Consider the following 13,436-nt stretch of genomic DNA (forward strand, 5'->3'; position numbering starts at 1 on the left):
GAGGTCTGCGCACGCGCATTCCTGGCTTGAGTCGAGAAGAACGGTTGGAGGCGGCCGTACTTTGGGCGCGAGGCAGAGGAAGAAAGAAAGAGGCGAAGAAGCAGAAGCAGTTCCCGCGCGCACGAGGCGTTTCCGCTCCGGCCCTCCCTCCGCTTCCTGTCTCGGCGGCCCCGGCGCTCAGTCGGCGTGGCAACCCTGTTCCCTCGCGCGCCTTTGCCGCTCCTTCGGCCGCGGATGCAGCGCCGCGAGGACCTCGCCGCCCCCGGCCGCCTGGGCAGGGCCCCGGGCCCGGCGGCTCCCCCGGGCCGCCTCCAGTCGCCTCAGGCCGCCGCTTCCCCGAGGAGGCCTCCGCGGGGCGGAGGTGGCGGGGTGCGCGGGCCCCAGCCTCCGCCCCTGCTGCCGCCCTCGGCCACCGGCTCGGCTCCGCCGGCCCCCAGCGTCGTCCCTACCCCGCTGATTCCCGGCGCCGGGTCCGCGGCCAAGGCCGAGCCCGAGAACAAGTACCTGCCCGAACTCATGGCCGAGAAGGACAGCCTGGACCCTTCCTTCACCCACGCCATGCAGCTGTTGCAAGCCGGTAAACGCCCCTGCCGCGGGGGAGGGGAGGGGAGAGGGGTCGCCGACACTGTGGCGGCTACTCGGCTGATTTGGGGGTGGGGGTGGGGAGATGAGTCCCAGCGTCCTGTAGAATAATAATAATAGTAATGGAAAGGTGGAATGCCTGAATCCATCCACTGGAATACTATAGTACAAGTTAGTAAGCCCCCCTGCCAATCTGTTAGTCTGACATCCTTTACTTTTCCAGGCGTATACTTAAAAATGTAATCAATTATAAAGGTGTATGAAGAAGGCCATATGTGCCCTAACTTTTCCCCTCAGTATCAGTTGTGGTAGGCTAGAACCCATTTGATCTGGTGCTGATCCTATTTGTTGATCAGACTTAACAGGATGGGAGAACTCAGGCAGTTTATACCCTAGTTAGTTGAGCAAATTCGTTGTCTCTTCCTCTTCCCCAAACCCCCATCCCGTATTCTTGTCAAGGTTGTAAAACTGCGCTCCTTTGCCATTTTAAATAAACTCCCACCCCATGTAACTCATCTGCTTACATATATTTGCAAATGGTAGGTGTGGCATGTTGATGGTCTGAATAAAGGAATACTGAACAGAAACTGCTTTTCTAGTTTAGATAATTTTTCTTGCCTGGTTTATGGTGGTAATTCCTATTTTCCATAGGCAAGTGACTGTTATACCCTTGGAGTAGGGTTCAAAATTAGCAGTGCGCCAGGCGCATTTTGCTCCTAAAGATTGTCCATTTGCAAGCACCTCAAAAAGTCTGGGTGTCATTTTTTGCACCTGGCTGACACTCAAGGATTAGTGAAATGTATGCGCTTTGAAGCCTCAACGTGTATGTTAAGGATTTACAATATGTTATGGAGTTTAACAATAAAGAGTAGAGTGTTTTGAAAACTGAAGTATGGTACCAATATTTTTGTTGTAAACATTAAATATATATTAACAACTTAATTCAAAAACGTGATACCAAAATAACAAAAAGTTTCGCCAACCTCCCCAAATGGTGACTAGACATTCTGTTTTGGTGCCCACAATCCAGGTCCTAGGAGCCATTTGGCTCCTAGCTTTTCTATCCCAGTTTCTAACACTGCCTTGGAGAGCATGCCTATGAGTGGCAGAGAGTGTAGTAAAGCAGGAAATTGGAAGTTTCTTAACATGGAGTCTGAGGCATGTAATCTTTCATGTAGTGATGGAAAGGTGGGCCTTACCTCCAGAATCTTGTTTATCCATATACTGTAAGTGGTTCTGAGAAAGGGAAGACAAATGTTTTCAAATGGAGGTGTGAAAGTACATAGAATGACAGAAATGGTGATGAGGACTATAATAGTGATCACCAAGGTAGAAGTAGAGTTCAGGGCTCCTGTTATTCTAATAGTGATGCAGAGGTGCAGCTTTTCTTGACACAAGTTCAAGCTGTACCTGCTGAAAGTATCCTACACTACTTTACATCTGTTGGGAAAGGCTCGTTTAGGTAGTTGGCAGGCTGTGTCAATTCTCTGCCATCCTCTCTTGGATCTGGAAGTTGTGGACGAGGAAGGGGAACTTGAGAAGCTGCCTCAGTGTCAGATCTTTGGCCCCTCTTGTTCAGTATTGCCTACACTGACTGGCAGCATCTCTCCAGGGCTTCAGATGAAACTTTCCCAGCCTTACCTGGAAATGGTGGGCATCCAGTCTGAGTATGTGCTCTACCACTGAGCTCCAGCACTTCTGCTTAGTGTCTGTGTCTTACTAGTCAGGCGGTAATGGTTAAAAAAACCCCAGTTAATTTGCATGTAGTGTTGGTCACCTCTTACCCTTGTCAAGCTGGAGAAATTACAGTGGTTTTCTGCTCAGTGAAGTCTATAGTGGCTCTAGTGTATCTGTTATGAAGATCAGTACTAGTGGCACTATTAGCCTTTATAATGTGATAGTGGGTACAGAAATGCCATCTAAGTTGGTGGTCAGAGGTAGACTTAGAGAATTGGACCCTAGAATTTCCACCCAAGTATTGGGATTTTTCTTTTTTTATTCCAGGAGATTTCAAGCAGAGCATTCTGTGTATCTCTCCCCTTCCCCTCTTGCCGAGACAGAGGGCTTTGTAATCTCATTGCTATGCATATCTGTATTTGTCCTTGTTTCCAGTGAAACTATTAAATAGAGTGGAAATGGCAGTCTTTGTCTTGCTAGCACCTTCCTTCCCCATCTTGACAGTGTCTAATCGCCTGCTGTAGCCGTATCACCACAGTGCAGCTGCTGTGCTTTCAGGCTTTCACTATATCAAGAGAACAACTGTTTGGAAATAACCAGTCAGAATTTAGAACAAAGGGGAATGCTAGATTTTTGACTTGTGAGTAAGGTGAGGAACATTCTTGATCTAAGAACTAATTAACTTTTTAAAGCAGAGTTCATGTGATTAAGGCAGATTTCTTTGCTTTTTGAAACAGTTCAGAGGTGCTTTGATTTAATCTTGCTGGATGACGGGCCTGCTTCATTGCTTTATTTCTCTGCGAATGAGAAGCTTCATGTTGTATTGCTCTGCAAGAAGCAGTGCTTTTTTCTGTGGGTACTCAGGGGTACTCAATATTGGCACCCCAAATGTTAAAAGTGTTGCACTTACTGTAACAATTTTATGATGAGTACCAACATTTTTTTTTTCTTTTTTAAAGCAAGAACAATAAAAGTAAAGAAATTGTATCACTAAAGAATCTTAATTTGAGAATGAAGTCAAACACCCCAAACAGTAAATTCTACTGTTGCAAAAACATTTATACAGTAACCACAGGCAGAAGAGCTTTCTAGACTCTTCCCTTATTCCACAAATAACTTCTAAGTACATAACTAATTTATTAATTGCAAGAGTTATTGTTCTAGTTGTCCTATATTTTTATGTTCCAAACATTTTAGAAAATCCTAGACAAATTATATGTGAGCCAGCAGAAGCCTCACAGCTGGAGAATTCAAATCAATATGTGAAAGTTGCTTTGCAACCACCTGCTGTTTCTTGGCCCTTGCTGTCCCCTTGGGTCACCTGGCCACAATGCCCAATTATGGCAGAAAGTGCTGTCAGGGTCTCAAGTTTAGACCATAACCTGCAATCCAAGAGATGTGAGACACCTCAGCCTCATTTTTGCTACCTTATTCTTCCATCTCTTCTGAGTTCCTTCCTGTTAGTTTTTTAAAAGTGCTCCCCCCCCCCTTTCTGTGTAGTTTCAAAAAAACTGGAAAGGGCAGTACTTGATTAGAATTAATTGATTGGGCTTTTTTTCTTTTTACTGGTTGTCTGATGGGAGAAAAAGTTATTTTCCTCAGCTATTTGAGAACAGATTGGTAGACCTATATGTGTGTAGCTATAACACACTGAAGAATTTGGTAAAATAAAAATAATCTGTACTAGAGAATAGCCCTATCACACATATTATGGCTTCCTTATGAATAGATCTGATAAGGTTGGAACTTCTAAACTGAGGGGAACATGGTGAAAGTTTATGCAAGGTGCTTTTTATTCCAGATTAATTAAACCAGGATACTTATTTATTTCCTTCTGCCCATCATTGGCTTTAGCTCCATCCACTGCCAACCAGCATGTTTCCCACTCCTGCTTTAGACCATAAGTCTCTATGTGGCAGCCACAGGTGCAATACCAATGGAGGGACCGCCAAAGAACCTATGAAATCCCTGCAGTCCCTTCCTCCTCTTACACCAGGCTTCCTCAACCTCAGCCCTCCAGATTTTTTTTGGCCTACAACTCCCATGATCCCTAGCTAGCTGGACCAGTGGTCAGGGATGATGGGAATTGTAGTCTCAAAACATCTGGAGGGCCGAGGTTGAGGAAGCCTGTCTTACACCAATTTCAGCCTTTACATCAAGGTAATGATGGAGCAAAGCTCTGCCCACTTCTTCCTTTGGCTGTATGTACTTTTTAAGGTTGAGATTGAAGCCAGGCTCCCAAGCACAAGAACCAGCTTTCATGGGCAGTGACCCAGCCAACAGATCCAGGGCCCTGGGATGGGATGCAGGGAGGAGAGCAGAGTGACGTGGGGGGGCAGGTCTTACAATGCTATTCCAATAGCACAATGAGTAGGACAAATGCTACCCTAGCTTAAATAAATTGATGCATTGTTCGCATCCATTGTAACTCCATGAGGACCCATGACTTGCATAAGTGTTCTTGTGCCATGGTAATACTGGAAAACACCAGACTGGTTTTTATAGAACTGCTCAGTAACAACACCTATGTAAAATTTTATTTGATTGTGGTTGAGTGGGCCAGTTCCCATGTAAGAAACATGTAGTTTCAGTATTCATTTTTTTCATTTACTAGATCTGACTCTATGCCTTTGTGGCAGCCATTTTATGATTTGATGACACCCCCCATGGCAGCCATTTTGTGGTGGTCCCCACCACACACTTTTAAAGTTCCCAGTGTGTCAGTGGAGTTGAAAAGATCAGGGATTAGAGAAGTTGGGAAGCCCTGCTTTAGACTTGTACTTCCTAGCCTCTTTTTACCAACATGCTTTCTTCCTGTTAGTAGTGTACAGTCCCTGCTGTGTCTATGACCTCTGGTGAGTAATTTGCATCAGAAAACTGTTGCCCTAAAGGTGATCTAATTAAGCATGTTTAGTTTACTTGTATTTATTAAACAAAGTTAAAAACTTTAAAACAGCCAGGGTTGCTGAATAATATTGTATTTGCAGTTGGCTTCCATTCACTCTTACTAACGAACTTAAAAGCCAACCATTTCCGGGGGCGGGGGGGGCGGGAATAAAGCAGTAAAAAATTCCATCCCTACCACCTGCTCTGTCCTACTTTTTGCCATCCTGCCTCTTAGCCAAACTCCTCTTCTTTCCTTCTCCCAATGATATACAACCCCTTCTGTATACAATGTGAAGTTTCTTTGGAGCCCTCTCATGTCTTGTCTTTCACCTGTTTTTCTATTGGATTCTTTCCAAATAGATTGCTCTTTCTTCTATCAGCAACTTGCTTCTGATTTCCTTGTCTCTTAGTTCCCCTATATCCAAGGGAGTATGCTTAGTCCTTATTCTCCCCTAAATGAAGTTCTGATTCTAGCCAACTTTACAGCTTTTACTTTCTGTGCAAAAGTTATATTGGTATTCAGTTATTTTAAGTTCATTGAGAGACTGGACAATATAAATTTATAATTTTCTATAAAACAATAAAAAAGGTCATAGATCAATAGGTCTACAGTATTTCTGGTTAAATTATGGTACTGATATATATTTACCTAAACCGATTGATTGTGCTTCCTTGAAACTATGCAAGACTAGCTCTTAGAATTTGTCCAGTCTAGCATATACTGTAGCTTTTAATTCTTTCATCAGCATTGGCCTCTGGCAGTCCCTTATTCCGGGCCTTTTTAGAATCCTCTTGATGGAGCCATATGAGTGAAAGATAACATTGCTAATTCATGCACAGAGAATGGTGTTCTGACCTTGTTTAGCAGAGTGCTGGGTATATGAGTGGGAGTTGAAATAAAATATTATTACATCTGCCAAATAGCCTTCTGGCTAGATATATGCTTTTTTTAAAAGGTAGGAGTAAAAATCCATTTGTCCAGGTGGCAAAGTATCTGCAATGTGTTGATTGTTTTGTGCATTAAAGACTAGACTAGGCCTTGTATTTAGTTACATGAAACAAATGGAGGTGCCATATTTCCTTTACATTTGGACTTTGTCTAAAAGGTAGGTGCTCACACACTGCTGCACTGCAGTTGGCCATGGCTTTCAGCACTGGTGAACATTTATGCCAGGTTTGGGAACATTTTGACTTCCAGATGTTGCTAAACTACAATTCCCACCATCCCTGACTGTTTGCTGTGCTTGCTAAGGCTGATGTAGTTCAGCAACATATGAAGGGCAAAAAGTTTCCCACTCCTGTTAAATGCAAAAGAATAGGAGTGTATGAGGATCCTATGAGTATGTAAACACTTTCATATACAAAAGCCTTGTTAACATAAGAAATGTATCAGTTTCAGGTACCAGTATAATATTTTGAGCATGTGGAGCTAGTTACCCTGGTTTCATGGGCTCGTGAACCCCTGAGAAGTTCTGGGCGGTTTCCTGGCAGGGTCAGCAGTGCCACTGTAGGGCAGCTTCAGCTTGGAGAGCTTTTACAGCAACAGCTGGAAATCTAAAAGTGTCGCTTTTGCGTTAGAAAAGTAATAGCATCAGAGAATGTCCATCTATACCTTTCTGGAAGCTTCGTTTTGAGTTACTCCAGAACAGGTTATTTCCAAGCAAGTTTGTTGAGAAACAAAAGGAATTTGTTTCCGTTGGTGAGACACTCGTCCACATCTGCACATGCATGTCTATGGGGGAGTAAGATGGTGTCTGCAGTCTTCTGCAGCCCCCAACCAGGTCTGGAGGCTTTTGGCAAATCAATTATCAGCCTTTTGGTAAATAACCTAACTCATCCGTAGTTCATTATGGAGTTTGAGGTCAAAATGTTACAGCAAGGCTAGTTATTCCTTAAAATAGAATTTATATTGTTCATGCACATTGATGCATAAAACTCTGTTTCTCCTGGTGAAGGCAATCTTTTTCTAAAATGTAGTTCTTAACAGAATAAATTGGTTTCTGTGCTTGAGTAATTCTCTTAGCAATGTTGAACAGCTTGTGGTTTAAAACCTTTATTCTTCACGCAAAAAAAAATCAAGAAATTTTAGCATGCTTCAGTGACTTCTATGAAAATCAATTTAATATTCAAAGAGCCTGAAATATGGGTTAGAAGGGCTCTTCAAGGTCATTTAAATGAAAGGGAAAAAAGTAAAAGCTACTGATCAATTTCTGTCTTTTTATCTTGAAAGTTTTTTTGAGGGGGTTACTTTGGGTGGGCATCTTGCATTCAACCTGAAGATACTTATTGGTCCTAGTATTTTTACTGTTGGACTGACTTTTGTTCCATAGTTGCTGAGTAAACTCTTAGAGCAGGGGTCAGCAAACTTTTTCAGAAGGGGGCCGGTCCACTGTCCCTCAGACCTTGGGGACGGAAGGACTATATTTTGAAAAAAAGAATGAACAAATTCCTATGCCCCACGAATAAACCAGAGGTGCATTTTAAATAAAAGGACACATTCTACTCATGTAAAAACATGCTGATTCCTGGACCGTCTGCAGGCTGGATTTAGAAGGTGATTGGGCCGGATCCGGCCCCTGGGCCTTAGTTTGCCTACCCATGTCTTAGAGTTTCTGTGACTTAGGTGTTTTCCTTCTTGCATCCTTGGAAAACTTTGGGCTTTGTTTAGAGAAGGCCTACCCAAAAAGTAGTATTATCTTCTTGAAATTCCTATATTTCCTTCAGCCTGTCATAGGGAAGGCCTTGGAACTTGGCAAGCAGCCCAGTCGTGTCACTTGCAAATTGAGAGCTTGCCAGTTACATTCTTCGACTTCCTTTTAGTGCAAATACACACATCTTCAAATATTTGATGTCACAACCAGAGCAGAAAGGGACCGTCCTGTTACAAAATTGCCTGGTTAAGACAGTCAGGCAAGCAAGCAAGCAAGCAAGCAAGCAAGGGAACAGGCAAGAAAGAACACCAGAATGTTTTCCATTGCAGCAGACGTGGTTGGCTCAGAATTGGGGGGTGTTCTGGTGTGGCATGGGTCTGTAGAGTTTTCTTAGAAATGTTTGGGGGAGAACTGGATAATAACTGGCTCCCACATGGCTACTGCCTTAACAAAATGCAGTAGGTAAGATGTTGCTGGGAGCAAATGAGAAAAGCTACAAAGTAGCAAAACTGTATAAAAAGCAGCTCTCTCCCTTTCACTTCGGTTTAGAAACAGTTAGCTAACATAAGTGCATATAGGACAATGATGTTTGTTTGTTTATGTGGTGGGCCTATTGGCTAGGTTGCAGAAAAACTGAGTTTGGGGCTCACTTGCACAGTCATGTACCTTGAATGGGGGTGTGTGTGATTCTAGAAAAGCTGCCTTTTGTACCTGCTTTTACATGTGCATCCTGTTGGGTTTTTCTTTTTTTAAAAAAGTTTGAAGTGCTGTCTCAATTGTATGCTTTGTCTTGTTTAGAAATCGACAAAATTCAAAAAGGTGAATCAAAGAAAGATGAGGAAGAGACCTATCTGGACCTGTTTTCTCATAAGAACATGAAGCTGAAAGAACGAGTTCTCATCCCAGTCAAGCAATACCCTAAGGTGAAGGCCAGCAAATGCCTCATTAATGTCCTGTAAAGGGATGCTTATGACAAGTTCCACTCACAGCAGCTGTTTGCTTTGAGCTGTCCTGATTGCATTTATTGCTGTTGTTAAATATTTCCAAGGCGTTTCTGCTGTATTTTCTTTTGTGTTTGTAGCAGGCCAGCGCATAGGCTTATGAAGGATATTTATTGTACTTGAAAATGTTTATTATTGGCAAATATATATATATATTTCATTCCTTGTGCATATGGCACGTCACAAAACATAAGAGGACAGGTCCCTGCCCTGAGGGCGTTACAGTCTGAATTTGCCATAGCAAGAAAAAAGAGAGGAGGGGAGACAGTGATATACATGGGGGAAAGGGGCCATATATCAGTTACAGTTAGGTAGTAAGAGGAGAACTAGAGTTGTGCCACAGAAGTGGCATTGCATAGATCAGGGCTTTTTGTGCCCCCCTAAAGTCTTGTCATTTTCTTTAAAAATAGACAGGGAAACCATCTTGACTGATCTGGCTGTGATGTCAAAAGGCTTTTGTTAGGGTTACCAACTTTTAAAAAATAACAATTTCAAGATATTTTTTTACTAGCAGTTTCTCTAGGTTCCCCATTGTGATGTCAAAAGATTTTTTTTTTTTTTGAGGGGTGTCCCTAATGCCCCCTAATTAGTCCAACTTTTTAAACAACATATTTTATACATGTAAGTTTACCGAGCATTCCCACAAGCCCCCAGATGTGAATCTGTGATACCAAAAGTCTTTTGCCGCCAAGCCACCTTTCCTCCAGTGTGTTCTTTTAAAATGCAAACACTTTCACTATGCACACTTTGATATGCTTGATTGCTAACTTACCAGAATTTGGATCATTCATCCTTTGGTTTTTTTCTAGAAGGCCAAAATCAGTACAGTTTAAAATTTCGGGAAACTTATAATTGCTGATCCTAGTCATTGCTGTATAAATTTTAAAGTAACTTAATTCAGTTTTTGAAACTAAGAAAAAATCTGTTTCTCTCCCTTTAGTTTAACTTTGTTGGGAAGATCCTGGGACCCCAAGGCAACACCATCAAGCGACTGCAGGAAGAAACTGGAGCAAAGATATCTGTACTGGGGAAGGGGTCAATGAGAGACAAGGCAAAGGTAGGGGCACTGGGCTCAAATTACAAGTACTTTTGTGTGTTTTAGAACTCTGGATTTTTTTCATAGATAGTTGGGTTGGCCGTTGCATCCTCTCCCCGTTTGTTGACCACACCTTGCCTTTAAGTAAAAGTGTTGTGTTAGATACCTTTTAAAAATGCATTAATGACTTAGAACTGCAAAATCCCCAGGAGTGAGTACTTGTTGTTTTGCCATTAATCACAGAATGAGCAGGCAGCTGACTAACAGAATTCAATAGTCTTTTCTAATACAACCAGTGTCAAGTGTTTGTTGTATCTAGGCTATGTAAAGAAAAGAGATTCATAGAGCATCACATCAAAGTTGAGCTCTTGCTTCTCACGTTTCCATGTGACTTTGAAGAGGGCATCTAACTAAAATCTTGGTTTTCTTAACTTTTTAAAATTGTACTTGTGAAGGCTACTGTTAAGCCTCTAGATTGTTTAAAGCCAAGTAAGTAAATCTTGAGTTTATGCTAGTCAGGATTTTTCATTGCCAAGTAAGTGAGAAGAGAAATAAATGAATGAATGAATCTTATTGGAAGCCCTTTTTTCATATTTCTTTGGAATATCAGTTGGCAAAATTATTTGTGCACCAAAAGATTAGCACCACTGGCTAGTAAAGCAAGTGCTGCCACAATTACATGGGCCTCTCCAAATGGCAGTAAAATTCACCTAGGTCAAACAGTCATGAAAGTCATTATTAGCCTAATAAAATAACTCAAGGATTGAAGGGTCCAGAGCTGCAGCAACAGCCTCCTAAGCCTTAGTAGTTAGTTCTGTCACGAGCATATGGAGCCCCTCAATAAGGTGTTGAATCCAGTTTCACACATGCAAACTGGAAGCAATAGTAAAATTACCTTACAGCAGGCTTCCTCAACCTCGGCCCTCCAGATGTTTTGAGACTACAATTCCCATCATCCCTGACCACTGGTCCTGCTAGCTAGGGATCATGGGAGTTGTAGGCCAAAAACATCTGGAGGAAGCCTGCCTTACAGCGAGCAGGTAAGAATGATCAATTTTTTCTTTGAGAACAAGGGAAAGATGTGAGACATAATCCCAACGCTTCATTCCTTTAAGCATCTTAGAATTTGTCTCTGCTTCCTGGGAAAAAATTCTGAGAGGTTGGTGGCATCTATTTGCAGATGTGGCAAAGCAACACTTGTCTCTTTATGTGAGCAACAGGAAGGCTTGTGTTCTCTTTTAAAACCTCTAGCCATCTACTGTAACAGTTGTTTGTTTTTCAGGAGGAAGAACTGCGCAAGGGGGGTGACCCAAAGTATGCTCATTTAAATATGGACCTGCATGTCTTCATTGAAGTTTTTGGGCCACCCTGTGAGGCTTATGCTCTTATGGCCCATGCCATGGAAGAAGTCAAAAAGTTCCTTGTTCCGGTACATACCACCTTCTTTTTATAAAATGTTCTGCATAATGACATGTTTGGCCTTGGCAAGGTGTGTTCAAGTAGAACAGATTGTGGCAAAGCATATTCCACAGAATAAGCTCAGTCAGAGAGAAAAAGGAGATAATGTTTTGAATAAGGCAGTACTAAGTATTGACAATTCAATCACCGGAGCTGAACAAATGCTTCGTTCCAAAACTTAATTGCAGCCAACCCACCTGTGCAGTTGGATATCTTTCTGCAAAAATGACTCCCAAGCAGACATAGATACGAAAGACCTTGTCCTATTTTGAAAAAAGTGTTGGGTTGACTTTTAAAAATTATAATCTTAGAGATTTTGCAACAGTTACTTAAGAAAGGCTATTAATGGGTCAAAAGATTGGACTCTAGGGAAGATGCTATCAAGAGATTGGCTGCTCCAAAAGTTGTCAGGACCTGAATTTTATTTGCTAACACCTGCAAATGTTTTTTTTTTGTGGGGCGGGGGGACCACCTGATCTTTTATTCATTTTAGAGAACCAAGGATTCTAATATCTGGATTGCTGGTTTGGTTTTGCCTTCTGAAATTTGTTACATGAATTGTAGGTGCAGTTGAGCTCTCTGAAATGGAAACTTCTGCTGAGGTTTCAACTCAACTAGAGAAGGGAACTTTAGCTCTAATGCACCATTTTAAGACTAGCTGGGGGGTTTTCACCTCGGGTTTAATATCTGTCTTGAAAAGCAGAAAGACCTTTCTAGAAATATTCAAAAATGACTAGCTTTCATTATTCATCAGCAGAGGAAATTGTTGGATCTCATGTTCTAAAGGTGTGAGGTGTGTATGTGCACACATTGTGGAGAGTACACAGGAATTTGGGGGTGGGGGTTGTCTTAGTTACCCCTGTTGAGCTGAGCTTCTAGGTAGGGAATTGTAGAAGCCTCTTGGACAGGCATTGCTGTGCAGCTAAAGCAGAACAAGAGTTCCATGTCTGCCCTGCTGTGGATAACAATGGACTTCTGATACATTTGTTTTTGTTCTAATGCACACAACACAAAATGGCTGTGACTGTCTCAGTTTTGAATATGGTGCACAAAGGGGTAGAGCTACATAGACACTGCATGTAAGGTTTGTGGAGCTTTGAAGGCTTCCACGTATCCAAAAGGATACAAAAGTGATCGCTCTTCTTTGAAACCATCTGTTCCTTTTGGTTTGCCAAAACCACCTCCTATCTTTTAACACTTTACTGTGTTACTGTTGCACCCCTCCAACAGATTGGCATCAGGGACTGGATTCCCTACTGGATTTAGGGAGTGAAATGCTTTTGCTCTGCTGCTAATCCCTCCACAGATTGCCTGAAATTGTACCCCCTGGAGAGTGCAGAATGCACAGAGCAGGGACAGAAGTGGAAAGAGGCAGCTTAGAGTTACTGGTGAGCATTTGCTCTTTGGACTGAAACCATTTCCTGCCTCCTCTGAATGGGAACAAGAAATTTAGGTTGCTAAGGGAGCCCACTTCTCAGAGCATTTGACAGGCAGGAAGGCCAGCTGTTCTACAAGGGTGCAGAGGATGTTTTGTGGCAGCTGTTGTGACTTAGGCAACTCCTGCCCATAGTACTCACCTATGCCTTTCCAAACAGAACTGTTGTTAGCAGCACAAAAACCCATTTCAAATAAAATGAATGAGATTTATTTTATTTTATTTGCATGGCCTAGAAATTAATTCCCTCTGTTTTTGCTTAGGATATGATGGATGACATCTGCCAGGAGCAGTTTCTGGAGCTGTCTTATCTCAATGGTGTGCCAGAGCCAACACGAGGTCGAGGGATTCCTGTACGAGGAAGGGGAGCTGTGCCCCCACCTCCACCTGTTCCTAGGTAACAAATAGAAATGTTGCTGGAGATGAGCTCTTGCTGGTTGCACTTGCATCTTTAAGCAGTAAGATTGTGCTTCTGATTGTTTGGGGAGGTGGGGAAGCGATATGGGCTTAATGGCTGTTTCAATTTTTTTTTTAGTGTGTGGAGTGGGGCAGCCTTGCTGAACAGGTGAGAGGCAATAGAAAAGGCACTCAGTCATATTTCCCATAGGTGGTGGGTTTTGAGTCTTAGTTTACTCTCGCAGTTGCAAGCTTTTTCTTGTTCAGCATGTTGACAATACCAGATCTTTGAGGGGGTTCATGAATTGTCCAAT

General features: G+C 42.4%; 1 protein-coding gene across 6 annotated transcripts in view; it reads left to right on the forward strand.

Moving 5' to 3' along the window:
• The window catches only part of KHDRBS1 (KH RNA binding domain containing, signal transduction associated 1), a 24,409-nt gene continuing 10,973 nt past the window's right edge, over window positions 1–13,436 (forward strand). For 5 of the 6 annotated variants that reach the window (XM_081019627.1, XM_081019629.1, XM_081019628.1 and 2 more), the window contains exons 1-6: window positions 1–577; window positions 8,595–8,719; window positions 9,738–9,854; window positions 11,116–11,262; window positions 12,990–13,123; window positions 13,262–13,291. In XM_081019627.1, coding sequence (XP_080875753.1) covers window positions 235–577; window positions 8,595–8,719; window positions 9,738–9,854; window positions 11,116–11,262; window positions 12,990–13,123; window positions 13,262–13,291 — 896 coding nt within the window. In that variant the 5' untranslated portion in view covers window positions 1–234. The remainder of the gene's footprint in view (window positions 578–8,594; window positions 8,720–9,737; window positions 9,855–11,115; window positions 11,263–12,989; window positions 13,124–13,261; window positions 13,292–13,436) is intronic. The other variant, XM_081019632.1, reaches the window with a different exon arrangement.

Source organism: Podarcis pityusensis (assembly GCF_964106645.2).
Source record: "Podarcis pityusensis genome assembly, chromosome: 8".
NCBI lineage: Eukaryota > Metazoa > Chordata > Lepidosauria > Squamata > Lacertidae > Podarcis > Podarcis pityusensis.